The sequence below is a fragment of the Paramisgurnus dabryanus genome, chromosome 11 (assembly GCF_030506205.2).
Source record: "Paramisgurnus dabryanus chromosome 11, PD_genome_1.1, whole genome shotgun sequence".
NCBI lineage: Eukaryota > Metazoa > Chordata > Actinopteri > Cypriniformes > Cobitidae > Paramisgurnus > Paramisgurnus dabryanus.
This window is the reverse complement of record NC_133347.1, coordinates 34,358,452-34,372,499: the sequence shown is the minus strand read 5'-3', so window position 1 is coordinate 34,372,499 and position 14,048 is coordinate 34,358,452. Positions and strand designations below refer to the sequence as shown.

The following is a 14,048-nucleotide window of genomic DNA, read 5'->3' as shown; positions in this document are numbered from 1 at the left end:
GCATACCAATTTGGTGGCTTCACAATTGTGACGTCATGCACAATCCAGTCATTTCTATAGATCAGTGATATTATCCCAAAAATGTAAAACAAAACATAGTATATATTATTTTCTCACCAATTATTGAGTCCTGTGGAATGACTTGTGGTAATAGACTAGAATAATATAGTTAGAACTTCAAAAAGTATATTAATATAGTTGTAAATGTTTTTTCTGCTCTCCTAAAACAAAAACTTGTTTTTATTACCTTTCTAAAGTTTATTTGAAACAACTGCCATGTTCATTAATTTAAGTGCCACTATACAATATTAAAGACACAATATGTAATTTTTGCAACTAGAGTTTGCAAAACAAAGGTGTAGTTTAATGATCTTCTTCACCTCTGCTGCTGATGAAAATCAGTATTGTTCGAGTCATTACAAATTTGACTTCGACATGCACCCCTGTGGAGATCGATTGGTGTATGACATCAAAGTATCGTGAGAGGCCTGCTTTCAAATTACTTTCACAATCCTTTGATGTCATGCGCCATTTGATCTGCACAGTGCATATAAAATCAAACACACATATGATTTCTATAGCAGTAAAAGCGGTAGCTGAGAGTAACACATGGATATGATGCCACTGACAACAAAGGAGGGGACATTTCTACATACATTTGAGATTTTTCATACAAGTCAACAAAACATATAACACTGTGCTAGTAGTTTTGGTTGTTTTGCCTTTATTTGACAGTGTAAGGCAGGCTTGTGCACAATTCAGAATTTCAGAATTGGCCTCCATTCAATTTATGAATTGGAATTTAAATTGAATTGACTCCACCCTACAGGAAGTTGAATTGGAATGAAAGGAAGTGGAATTAAATTCATGGCAATTCAAAGAAATTCCACAGTCACACAACAGGAAGAATCTCACATACTTTCAGTGTTAGGAAAGTTACTTTGTAAAATTGTTTGGCAACCATATACTTGGTTAAAGTATAGCATTCTGTGAAATAAAGTCGTGTTCCATAAAATTACAATTACAAAAAAAAACTTAATTATTTGTTATGTCACACAGTTTTTAACATTAATTGCTGGGGGAAAACATTTCCTGTTAATGTAATCTGTACAAGTAGTTCAAACTAATATAATTTATAGAATATGTAATGCAATCATATCTACTGAAAGCTTCATTTTAAATACTTCACTTACTGTATAATATGTATATGAATTTCTTTGAATATCTATTGAATTGCAATTCTGCTTCCTTTAATTCAAATTTGAATTGTAATTCTAGATCCTGTTTTTGACATCAATTCAAATTCAAGAATTGGATTAAAATTCAGGACTCATTCTCAATTCAATTCTGAATTGTGCACAAGCCTGGTGTAAGGAGAAGACAGGAAAGTACAGGGATGAGAGAGGGGTATGGGACCTGCAAATGTCGGGAATCGAACTCGGGTTGCCGAAAGTGCGAAAGCACCACATGTCGGAGCGCTGCGCACTACACCATCGGCTCTGACGTGCTAGTGGTTTTTAATGCTAAATATTACCCATTATGCCTTTAATCTCTTTACAATCATACAATAAGCAAATGCTTTATTTATGTGGATAAAGAACAGAAAGTCTAACTGTTGGAAATGATTTGTCAAATACTGTGTTAGAAACGTACGTCTTAAAAATATTTTACAAGCATTTCATTATGTGTTTCATTAAGGTTCATAAACTACATCAAAACATTTCCATGCGTCAGCTACACTTACGCAACAGGTGAAAGTGTTTCTCAGAACACGTTAAGAAAAACAAAGAGGGGCGTAAAAGAAACTGAACAGCTAGATGTAAAGCAGAGCAATCTATCCATCTGTCTTCTTACATCACACACCGTTTTTTTTTCCGTGTATATAAGAGAGATGTTTCAAGTTAAAGGAAGCTAATGAGTGTAATTTGTTGAGGGAATCTGTCTACGCTTGTGCTTGCTCAGGTCTTATTATAAAAAGGCACAGTCGTCACGTGGAATGCTGCTGGCAGAGGGTGAGTTTTCCCAAAACTCAATACTCTTCTGTTTAATCGAGTTGCTCTCCTCTGACACACTAACTGGAAGCTATAAATCCCATGATTCTGTCCTAACCTCTAAAACACATATCACCTTGCATAATAACACACTGTCTTACATAACACCAACCAATCACAGGGTTTAAACAGAAATGCCAAACCAAAATCTATTTATATTTTCATGCGTTTAAACAAACAATCGTTAACTAACAACAGACAAATCAACTTTGTGACCTCACAAATATGTTTAAAAAAAGTTATTTTCAGAACCAATCCAAATACATAGAAATGCTTGGTATGGTCTGTTAAAGTATTGTGTTAGTGTTTATATGTGACTGTACTGTTGATGTCATTATTGCACTCTAGACAGAGAATTTTTTAGAGGAGCAATACCTGCACGCCTCTCTCATAAAAAACAGCTGTGACAGGCGTTGCCAAGACGGGCATGGGGTGAGCATTTACCTTGCGATTGCTCTTCCACATATACTTCATGTAAGCATAGGTGACGTGCGGGTGGGCAGTGGGCAGAGGATGATCGAGCTGTTTGGATGGGTCAACACCCAGCAGAAGAACAAGTGTCTTATGGGCCAGCGCCTGAGGATTAAACACACATTAGACATTAAATCTCAGTTAAAGGTCATTGTTTTCTAGTATTTCTGGTATGTAGCAACATCAAATCAGGTTTTTAGTCAGTTAGGGCCTCTTCTTCTTGTCTTCATGTCTTATTTTGATTAACATATGGGTTTTAATTAAATTGTATGAATCTGAAGTTGCCCTGCAATAAAAAATGATCCCGCTTGGAATTACGACAGGACCCTAATGTCAAACCCTCAAACCCGTGACCAATAACTCGACAAAAAGAGTCTGTTGTTAGAAATCTGTAAAAAAAAAACAATTCAATTGCCAATAATCTAAGGCTATGTTTAGCTACGCCTTTCATTTGCACTACACCACCGTTTTCCACCCTCATAAATGGATTTGTTCGCAAACGCTGCAGACCCTGTTTTAGTTTGAGAACTCAGACGTTGCGCTGCATATAAATGAACGTAGACGGAGTCTTATGTAAACGAACAGCTCATGTTAACGTGACCGCGTCATTTTCAAAGTAAAAATTATTTTTATTCAGTTAATGGAGGTTTTCGTTTCATATAATTTGTCTCTTAATTTTAATTGATGTTTGTTGATAAGTTTTGTGAATATAAATAAATAAAAACAATAAAATCAACGTCATAATAATATTTAATGCTTGTTTAGCCAATTTAGCCTTTTTGCTATTTCTGTGATGTTGCTAGCGGAGGATGTGCACGGACATCGCACACTTTTAAAAATTAACGTCATATTAATTTTTAATACTTTAGCTGGCCACGCTTTTTTGTCGGAGAACGCGTGTGAGGGAATACGCACACACACTGAGCAGCGTCAGGGAAGATAAGTTAAGCATTTCTGTAGGCTAAAGCTATAGTTCACCTCTTATTATGTTTGATTGAAGTTTGCATTTGCTGAAATTTATTTTTGCTTCAAGTTCGCTTCTGTTTAGTACTGTTCACTTGAATGCTTCCTTTTTAAATCATAAAGACCTTTCTGTTTGGTTTATAACATCAACATAAACCTATTTATCATATTATTATGTTGACGGGGAAGCTAGAACAATATAAGACTTTCCCAAACACATTTGTATAGGTTCAAAAATAGTGTCTGTTGTAGTTGCCTGCAAAGGATCATTGAGGATGTCAATATCGCACACCCCACAGGCTGCATAAATGCGCAATGGTAAACTATTATTAAAGTAATAAGTTATTTTACACTTTAATGCACATGCCCAGTTATGTAATTGGTCATGTTTCATGCATTTATGGTGGTGTATAGTGTGGATGAAGATTCTTTTTAAAATGCCACTATAAATGAGGATCGTTTTCATTTGAAAATGCCATTTTAAAACGCAAATGCTCTAATGTAAACAGGGCCTAAGCCTGACCCCAGGCAGGGGTTTGTATACACATAAAGTGCTTTCACTACACGTCTTTCACCCATTATGCATCACTTTCTTTCAGTGGCTTCTTGCGATCGGCAATTGTGATCGGCACTGTAGGTCCATAAAGATACCTTACAGGCCCATGTATTTCAGACATAAGGTGGGGGCTTAGCTGGATAGTTTACCCTACTGGTAAATGTTGTAACTACATCATTATGTGGTTATAAAGTTTCTCCATTGACAGGCATCCAGAAGTACTTTGATGAAACAATTTTCCATGCACATAAACCCCCAATATTTCTATTCATTATAGCAGCTGTTTCAGCAGTGCCTGATTTGTTTGAAAGGCTTTTAAATGGACGTTTGAATATTTTTTCAGTGTTTTTTGCTCTGACATCATGGCTCAATACTGTTGGTGGGTATTAAGTATAATGTGCTATATAATGAGTTAATCCACAGAGCACTAAAGCTTGTGTCCTTACCAGTCGTCCACTCTTTCCACATAGACTAGCATACTTCAACCAGGTTCTCATGTCTTCATGTGGACTGATGACCAAAGATCGCACCATCAGAATTCTCTGCCAGTCTTCAACAATACGCTGACAGCCCTGAAGAAACACAACAGTACAGTATTACACATTTATAAACCAAACTGTGTGTGTTAAAATGCACAAAACAGATGTCTTTCAAATATCAGCTCTTTTTAGACGCTTGGGATTTGTATTTTCAGTTTTATGTGCAATTTGCATCAGATGTGAGCAGATAAGATCAGAAAGTCCGACACACTTTTTACAACGGTTCAAAATGTCCTGGACTAGTCCTAGACTGATAAACCTCTTGCTAAAATTTTTCCATTATCAAAACATCAGCTTTGGTCTTTTGCCATTTTGGATCTGACTCCCACACCTTCCTTTATGAATGGAAAAGTCTGCAGGTTGGGAACTTTGACTTTCCCCAGCGGCATTGCCCGAGCACATAAAACAAACGCAAGCCGGCAAACTACAGTACGTCAAAGCACCCCGCTGAGCTGATGTCAGGCCATGCAAAACACGTTTTCACACATAACATCAGTCAGGTCAGGACAGGATGTTGACGCAGGAACACAACGCTGAGGACATCCAGCAGATGAAAGGTCAACCAGAAAGCAGACTGCACCACTGGTGTTTACTAAAATTGGAGACTGATAGTTAGAGTACTCTATATCTCGATGATATAAAGTTGAGGTTTCTTCTCCGTAACCGTAAATAAATGTTGATGTCTGATGTATGGAAAGATGGTTCAGGAATGGTGCACTTTTACAGGCAGGTGAAATGGAAAAATGGAAGCAGATGGTGAACATAAGCTTCAGCCGGTGCGTCACATGCTTTTTCATGATTTCCATATTAGAAAAGGATGCCCTTTCATTTATATTTGATTTGAGTTTCAGTAGGGAACAATGTGTTAATAACTAAGAATAAAATGAAGACTGTTTCCTGCATTGCAATGTAGTGCACATGTAAGCAAATATTAAAACAGATCTCAGATTTAATACAACTGTACCCACTTGTTACTGTAAATGCTTTTCTCATTCTTCACATTCACTATCTGAATAATGATCCTTCAACTGTGAGGTTTTAACACATAACATATGCTAGTTTAACATGTAAGGTTTTATTTAACTTATGCTCCCTTCAGACTAGTTTTGAGTCATTATTTGGCTTTGTATACTTTCAACATCAATTTAAATACTACTGTAATTATTGTTGGGAAATGTTAATCATTTACACACGTCACAAATTAACGTTTGATTTCAGTCTAACACTAATAAATCATATTTATTTAATAGATCATTTTAGTCTCACTGAAATCATTTCTGTATCACCGTCCAATATGGATTTATTTGGTCACGGTTGTTTACCTGCAGTCTCTCCCACCATGTTTCCCTGATGATGTCCCTGCGCTCGGGAACCAGTTTATACTGGATCACTTCCTCCAGTTCAGACAGCATCTGACATGACACCATCGCCTGAGAACACAGACAACACGTTACACGTAATCCATAGCCAAAGACTTCATTTGCATTCACATCTGAAACACATTATTTTAAACCGGGTTAAACAGGTTTCCATTTCATCCAAAGTGAAAGGAATTGTGTCTTAGTCCATTTTCAGGATAAAATCAACATCTCTGTATAAAATGTCTTCAATAAACTGGCCAATTATCAATCTAAGATTGTGTATCAGTTTAACCCCTACATTGTACTTACCCCATACGCTCTGCTGTAACTCTCTCCAGCCATAGCAGTGAGCTCAGCATCCAACAAATCTCTGGCCTTATCAATGCACTGAAATCAAACAAACATATACAATAATCAATACATGAACCCTAAATAAAGCTAAATATCATAACAGACAGTGAGACCATTTCAAATCACTATGATCTTCTGAATGCTTTTAATTTAGTGGGTTATTTATTTAGTTTGTGCATGTATAAGTTCTGCATAGTTACAAAACTGCAGTTTTTGAAAACTACAGCTCACAGAATCATTAGTTTAGTTTGTCACATGTAAGAAGATTAACATAAAGGGAATAAAGTTGTTTTTAAATAGTATTTAATAAGGAGATAAGCTATCATTTGGACAAATGGCTTAAATACACTGTACAGACAAAAACATATCTGCACTGCTGCGGCGGGCCATCTTTTGTCCCGTATTTCAGAGTACAGTAAGAAAGTACTGTAAGTAACTAATGCATTTTATACTGTATGAACCCTAACCTATCCCAGTCCCTAACCCCAACCATCACAAAAACCTGTTGGCAGTCTTTACTCTATGAAAAACTACCATTTAGTTAATGTTTTTAAGACATTCAGTTTACGGGACACTTCCTGTTATACTGTATATATTAAACATGTCATTATACACTATTCATGTCCCTGTAAACCACATATACCAACCCACAAACACACACACGTAGATAATTTTGAGTAGAGTTCATGGCTATCCCAGTTTTACTAACTGTTAACACACTGTTATTGTCTACTCTACTCCGTAAGTTTGTGTGGAGTTACATAAGATCAGTGAGTTACGTAATGTTTGTTTGTAGGAAGTCCTGCTGTGTGTGTTGTATGTGAATGAAGTGTAAATGACCATGTGCTGTTAAATCCTCACAAAAGTTAAAGGTGTAAAAACTGGCAAGCTTCTTGTGACCTCTGTGTGTTTTGCATCAAATAGATTTTTACAATAGATTATCACTGGGGATTAGCCAATCTGGGTCTGTGTGTGTGACTGTGAGCTCTTCTGAATGAGCTGTATTTCACGGGTAAATGATGACTCCACTGACATGTTATTTAGATTATCAGTCATAAAAGCATATCTATCCCATGACCACCATTGCTCACAGTACGCAGACAGTTGATCGTCGGCCAACCATTGTCAAAGTTTTCCAACATGCTTTTCCTCAGAAACAGAACTGGATTTGTTGAAGCAAAATATAAACATCAAAAGTAGCAACAGAGCACCAAAGACAAGGCAGTCATGGGCAGAAAATAAAACTCTCTGCACATACAGTCAAGTTTGTAAACCTACAGGTGGCAACATTTACGTTTCAAAGCAGAACTGATCCCATTAAATTCAATAAAGACTCTTCTGCTGGAAATAATGTGGTACTTCATCATGACTCAACATCATAATTTTTCCTGGCTGAATTAAATTTTGTAATTTTATTTACAAATATTACAAGCATCCATTTATGTCTATGCATTTGGCATAATATGTGTATATATTTAATGTTCTTTGGGAACCTAAAATAACATAACTAAATGCTATTTAAACTTCGTTTTTATTTTTTTTAAATAGACAGTGAGCCAAACAGACAGGTTCTGGTTCTGGATGTTGATTGACATATGAGAATAATGACCAGGGTGATTCTTTCTGTTGAAATATGGCCATATACTGTCACTTTATTCAATGCTACACTCAGACATAAACTGCTCATCATTGTTTTTATTCTGTAATAATTTCATATTTTATCTAAATTGATTACTAAAACAATTTTGTCAAGGTTTGTCGATTCCCCACAACCGAACAATGCCACCCTTACTCTAGTACTGAAGCTTCCATTAAAATAAAATCAGTTCACATAAAGGATTCCCTCAAACAAACCCGTGTTCAACAATAATAAGTATAATAATAATTATTTCACTGACAAACTATTGTACCCTGATGCGCACCTGCCCAAAAATCTAACAACATGTTCATTCTACGTGAAACGCACGTGATTGGTCTGCTAGAAGCACTCCATTAGGTCAAAACATCTGCAATATATAGCATTGCATTTTCAAGCTAAAAAGAAAGATAGACAAAGTTAAGGAACGATATTTAAAAAGTCAGGCTGTAAGAAAAGTTGATTTCTATTTGGCACCATCACTGCTGATGCAACAATGTACACAACAAGCTGCTACTTCTTTATCTTTTACCTTGATACTGTGGGTTACACCATCAACACTGCCTACCAATTATATTTAGAAACCACAACATCATATAAACTTAGGGATTAGAACAATAATGATTTATGTTTAACAGTTAGAAAATACAACACTTCTTATATACAGTACAGTCCCGTTAATTCCGGGCCTCATATTGTTTGGGAGACATTGATGATATACAGTACAGCTTACAGTTGTATCACTGTTTGAGCATTAATAATACAATATTTGCCATGGCAAACAACACTATCAGATGGCAAGTCAAGAGTTAAGATTCTGTTTGACCTGAAGACACATTTTAACACTACAGCAGGACTCCATCTGAATCCCATTCTGTGAACGACTACTTTCCTTTCCAACATAAGACTGAAGTGATGCTGCTGGGGTGTGTTCAGTTTAACAATACAGAGAAGACCATACAAACAGATCTTTGTTACAATGTCCTTATGATTAATGGAGCAAGCAGGATGTCATAAGTGACTAACGTGTATGAGTGAGTGTAACTCCACGTGTCCTCTAGCACAAACACACGCTTACACTCAAACCTAGATATTTTGTGTGCAGGCAGCTGCGTAGCCTTGAACTGATATTACATAACATCTGTAAGACAATACAGCACGCCAACCCTTGTGCTCATCATCTCAGAATGAAACATTTTTTCCTGATCGTTTGGTAAGTTGGACATTTTAAGCTGTTGAATAACAAAGGTTAGAGATAGTTCAAGTACAGCTTGTATAATAATAATCCCTGTTTCTTAAGTGATACCTGTTGGGCCAATGAGAAGAGGTCCTGATGTAAAGCGAGCACAGCCCGGTAAAATGCTCCATCATGAGTATCCCGAGGAATCATGCAAGTGTACTCCTCCATACTGTCCCAGTGCCCTGACAAACACACAGAGAAACTTTCACAAGGTGGAACATACAGTATAATTCTTATTCATAAGAGACATTAAAGGACTGCCATATATTCACAATCAATTCAAGAGAAAAACAGAGCCTTATCCAACAGAATGAGAATTTTAATGTGATCATGTAATTATATTTTAATAAGTAAAAGATATACAGAGGTTGAAATTTCAGCACTGTACTGGACTGCCAAAACTAGCAAAAATAAGTTGAAACAGAAGCAACCAGGTGAACTTACAAACGTTACTGAATTCCTCAATTTTAGATTCTCTCTCTCTCATATACAGTACATGACATTCACATTATCTTCGTTCTAAACCCTGCTTTAAACCCTAGGTTAATGATCATTTCATACTTGTTTCATAATGAAATTAACCCAGGGTTATGAAACCCTGCTCTGATGCAGCATTAGTACCGCTTTTATGGGGTTAACCCCACATTGCGGTGCCAACCGCATGCAGTGTGAAACGAAGCATGACCCCAATTAAACACAGCTGAAGCAGCTAATCAAGGTGTTCAAGGTAGGTTGCTTGCTTACAGACAGGTGTGTAGGAGCTGGGTTGGAGACTCCTGAACCAGGGTTTAGGAATGCACAATGTAAAAAGTCAGATTATGAATACGCCTGGTTAAGTATGAACAGTGTCGAACGTGAAACAGATAACCCAGGAATCCCTTAAGCTTCGGTTTAGAATAACCCAGGGTTAACTATTTCCAGTGTAAAAACAGAGTTTTACAGTAACAGAACTGACACTGACAGGAAATTGTGATATTCAGTTTTTTGCAGAAAATACTATATTGTTATGGCCTGTAACATCTGGTGATCCATGACAATGAGTAACAAAGTATTAAAAGATTTAGAAATATAACCATTTGGAAAAAAGAAAATGACTGGACACCAAATATACCTGCAATTATATTATCACCCATATACAGTTTCATAAGCCTTTCCCTCACCCAGTCCCCATGCTGCAGCCGCTGCCATCCGGGCCATCTTCGCTTTAGTGTCCATACTGACCAGAGTCCACTCCTCACAACACTGCTGGTGAAGCTGACCCCTGAAAGAAAGAAAGAAAGAAAGAAAGAAAGAAAGAAAGAAAGAAAGAAAGAAAGAAAGAAAGAAAGAAAGAAAGAATTTTCAGTTAATTTTATGACCGACAACCACAGCTTGTTAACCGAACATAAACGGTTAACTAATAAGATTTTAAAATTAAATTGTCATTGCGTAAAAGTACAGTTGACGGTTGTCTGTGACCCGGTAAAAACAATACAAACATTTTATTTAATTAGAACGTGCAAACAGCAGCAACAGATCAACAACAGAACCAGGATATAAACATTATCACATTTTCACACAACATTACATTATCAAAGAGCACGCAATCAGTCCAGAGCAGGGGTGTCAAACTCAATTTCATCCCGGGCCACATCAGCATTAAGGTTGCTCTCAAAGGGCCGGTTGTATTTAAATGACTGTATGAATGTATCAACTCTTTTATTACTGTACATTGCATAATTCTCTCTGCATTTGATTACTATTGGTTTTGTTGTTAAGAGACGCTAAACTAATCCCAGCTGGACATCCCGAAACATTTCTGTAAACGAGACGGAAAACATTACCTCGCTGGATGCGCGTGAGCGTGCGTGAGAGAGGGAGCAAAAGAACGAGCAGATACTGTACATTTCTGCGGCGGTCGCATATGCAGCGTCATCAAGCCTGGTTAATTTAAGTTAACTGACCATTACATTCGCAAGTCATACGCAAATTACAACTATTTACTATAAACTAAGGATAATAAATGTAACTTTATAATTGTTAATATTCTGAAACGAGACTTGATGACGTATGCAGCATGGAAATGCGACCTCCGGGGGCTGCAGCCTTCGCATTAAGACACGGCCACTCTAGTAATGCGCGCGTGCGGGGCACTGCTCGTTCTCTCTCCTGCAATCATCAACGTTATCACTATAATTACATTACAAAAAGACTTTGGCGGTACAAAAATTTATTTTGGTGGCTGCTAAAAAAATCAATGTAGGAAATAACCTGCAAAAGATAAAACTTATAATAACAATAAAATAAATTGTAAGCTCTGGCGGGCCACATAATTAACATAATTTGTAAGCTCTCGTGGGCCGGATAAAATGAGGGGGCGGGCCAGATTGGCCCGCGAGCCTTGAGTTTGACACCTCTGGTCCAGAGGAATAAAAGTATAGCGGAGGATTTTCTTTTTCCGGGTGGATCATCAAGACTATTGGTCATCCAAGTTGTCAATCATTCTGGTGATATGTTTACACAAGGCCATCGTACGTGCTCGTCCCTAGGTTCGCTTTCTGCACATGTGCACATTCAGGTGTATATGTGTGGTGAGCTACGGTTTAAGCCATTCATTGAAGCTTGTGTTTTCACCGTGTTTTTTCAAAATGTCTGAGGGTCGCAAGAGAAAAAGTGTCTACGAATGATAAGTATGACTAGAAGAGAACGGGCTCTGTAGAAACAAACAAGACCTGATATGCAGTACAAATTATTTCACATACAAATTATTACTTTACCAGACCGTCAGGGCAGCAATAGTTTGCATCATTTACAGCCATTCACAAATTAAGGATAGAAAAGTGGCAAAATGTCTGTAGGAACGTCTCCACATGCACCGTGCATTAACATTTTTTTTTTTCTTGTAACTGATGATATTAAAAGGTCATGACCGCTCAATATGAACATCCTTATTTTGGACACCAATATGCAAAATCTTCTAAGTGGTCTGCATGTGGTGTCAGGACTCTGCCTTGAAGTCTTATGTTATATTTGTATTTTGTCATGGTTCTGGTAGTCCCTGGCCTTATGTGGAGGTTCATGCCTTGTTTTTTGTGTGGCATGTGCCTCCGGTGTCTTGTCTTGTGACCCCACACCCTCGTTCTCCTGCTTATTAGTAATCATTGGTTTTCTCCCATCACCTGTTCCCGCTCGTTATCTTGTTTGGTTTCTTCTATTTAATGTCAGTGTATCTTTAGTTCTGTGCAGGTTCATTGTGTTCTGTATTGTGTTTCATGTTCCAGTCTAGTCTTGCTATCTAGTAAAAGTTAAGTGTTTCATGTTTTCATGTCGTGTACCCCCTCGTGGGTTTTTGTTTTTGTATAAATAAAGTGTTTTCTGTTTTTCCCCGACATCGTGTGCTTTTGGGTTCATCTATCCAGCAAATCCTGACATGTGGACTTAAGAGGACTTTGCTGAAAATTCAATGTGGCGTTTAACAAATTCTGCCAACAAATTGGTATTTGGGTGTACACTATTAAATACTAAAGGGGTCAATTTTGGACATAGTCTATGTCATTAGATTAGTTTCACAATTGTTGCTTCAGCCACAATCAATTTAAGTGTAAAAGCACCAAGACAAAGGTTTTAAACTTACGCATCCCCAATTCAAAATGAAGCAAAACTGCATTTGAGGGTTGAAAGTTTGGTTAATTTCCATGAATCAGTTTCTTAAATGGTAATTTTCAGTGTATGAATCTAAATTTATTTGCTTAATCACTCAATGTTCCCAAACTTTCTCTTATTTAGATGCCATTTTATTTTATGTGTTATTAATTTGTTTCATGGAAATAAAAACGATTAAATGTCACTCGTCATTGTGGGAATTTACAGAGAACCAAGAGTATTTATCGCTACTGTTTCTGCATTATCCTCAACAATGAAATTTTGTTCCTGAATGATTATTTCTGGGAAAGCATCAGCATTCCATTTTACAGATCATAAAGAGCAAGAGCGATGAAGGAAAGTGAAAGGTCAGTTACTCCTGAGTGAGCTTCTGTCTGTAACAACACCGCTATAAAAATCACGGACCGCGTTTTCAGCTAAACTGCAAAAACCCATGACATCATACCACATGTAGTAACGGCGCACCATTAAAACAAATGGGCCCTTGGAGGCTAACAGTGCACCGTCTGACACAGACACGGCATATCATTGCTTGGAGTTGTGACGAAAGGGGCCCAAAGATGAACCTGGCGAGACGCTGCAGATGGGCGGGCTGGGGGGCAGCAAATGAAGTACTTTACCAGCCGCCTGGAGAAAACATTACTTATGGGGCCTTGCAAAATACAAGGTTTCAGGCTGCAGACGGGCTTAAAACACAAAGACCCACATTAACGGTGAGACAGGAAAAAAGGGCTCCGCTACCTTTACACGGGAACAGTCGATCACTCACTGGAATGGAATGTCATGTGGAAATAACAGGGAAAAAACATCACGACATAGCAGAAGTCATATGGGTGTCACATGGGATCCATGGTTAGTGCTGGGCTGTTGTGCACTGTCAACACGTCTGGGTAATTATGCTTGAGTTATAGATGTGTACACATCAATCCTCCATGCATACATCATCATTCTTTTATTTATGGGGTGTAGTATAACGCATACAGGGATTGTTCGGGATATGATGGCAGCATGTACGGCCTCAGGTACCTACAGTATTAAACTGCTTACACTACAAAGTGTATCTGGGTTTCCAGGTGCTTGTATTGTTTAAATATTGGAAGTGATTTTTTTTGTAAGAACATCATTTGCATGCAATTTACTTTTAAATGCATATCTATGCATTCTGAAGACAATTTCTTCCTTATTTACACTGATCCAACAAACAACAATATAACATAAAGCCATCATGCTTAGTTATA

At 37.4% G+C, this 14,048-nt stretch overlaps 1 protein-coding gene across 1 annotated transcript in view; it reads right to left on the bottom strand.

Moving 5' to 3' along the window:
- The window catches only part of mtor (mechanistic target of rapamycin kinase), a 123,731-nt gene that overhangs the window by 24,183 nt on the left and 85,500 nt on the right, over positions 1-14,048 (bottom strand). Inside the window, exons 31-36 of the mRNA XM_065271338.1 lie at positions 10,329-10,429; positions 9,235-9,350; positions 6,251-6,328; positions 5,903-6,010; positions 4,488-4,613; positions 2,496-2,627 (exon numbers count right to left, since the gene is read on the bottom strand). Of these exons, the coding sequence (XP_065127410.1) occupies positions 2,496-2,627; positions 4,488-4,613; positions 5,903-6,010; positions 6,251-6,328; positions 9,235-9,350; positions 10,329-10,429 (661 nt within the window). The remainder of the gene's footprint in view (positions 1-2,495; positions 2,628-4,487; positions 4,614-5,902; positions 6,011-6,250; positions 6,329-9,234; positions 9,351-10,328; positions 10,430-14,048) is intronic.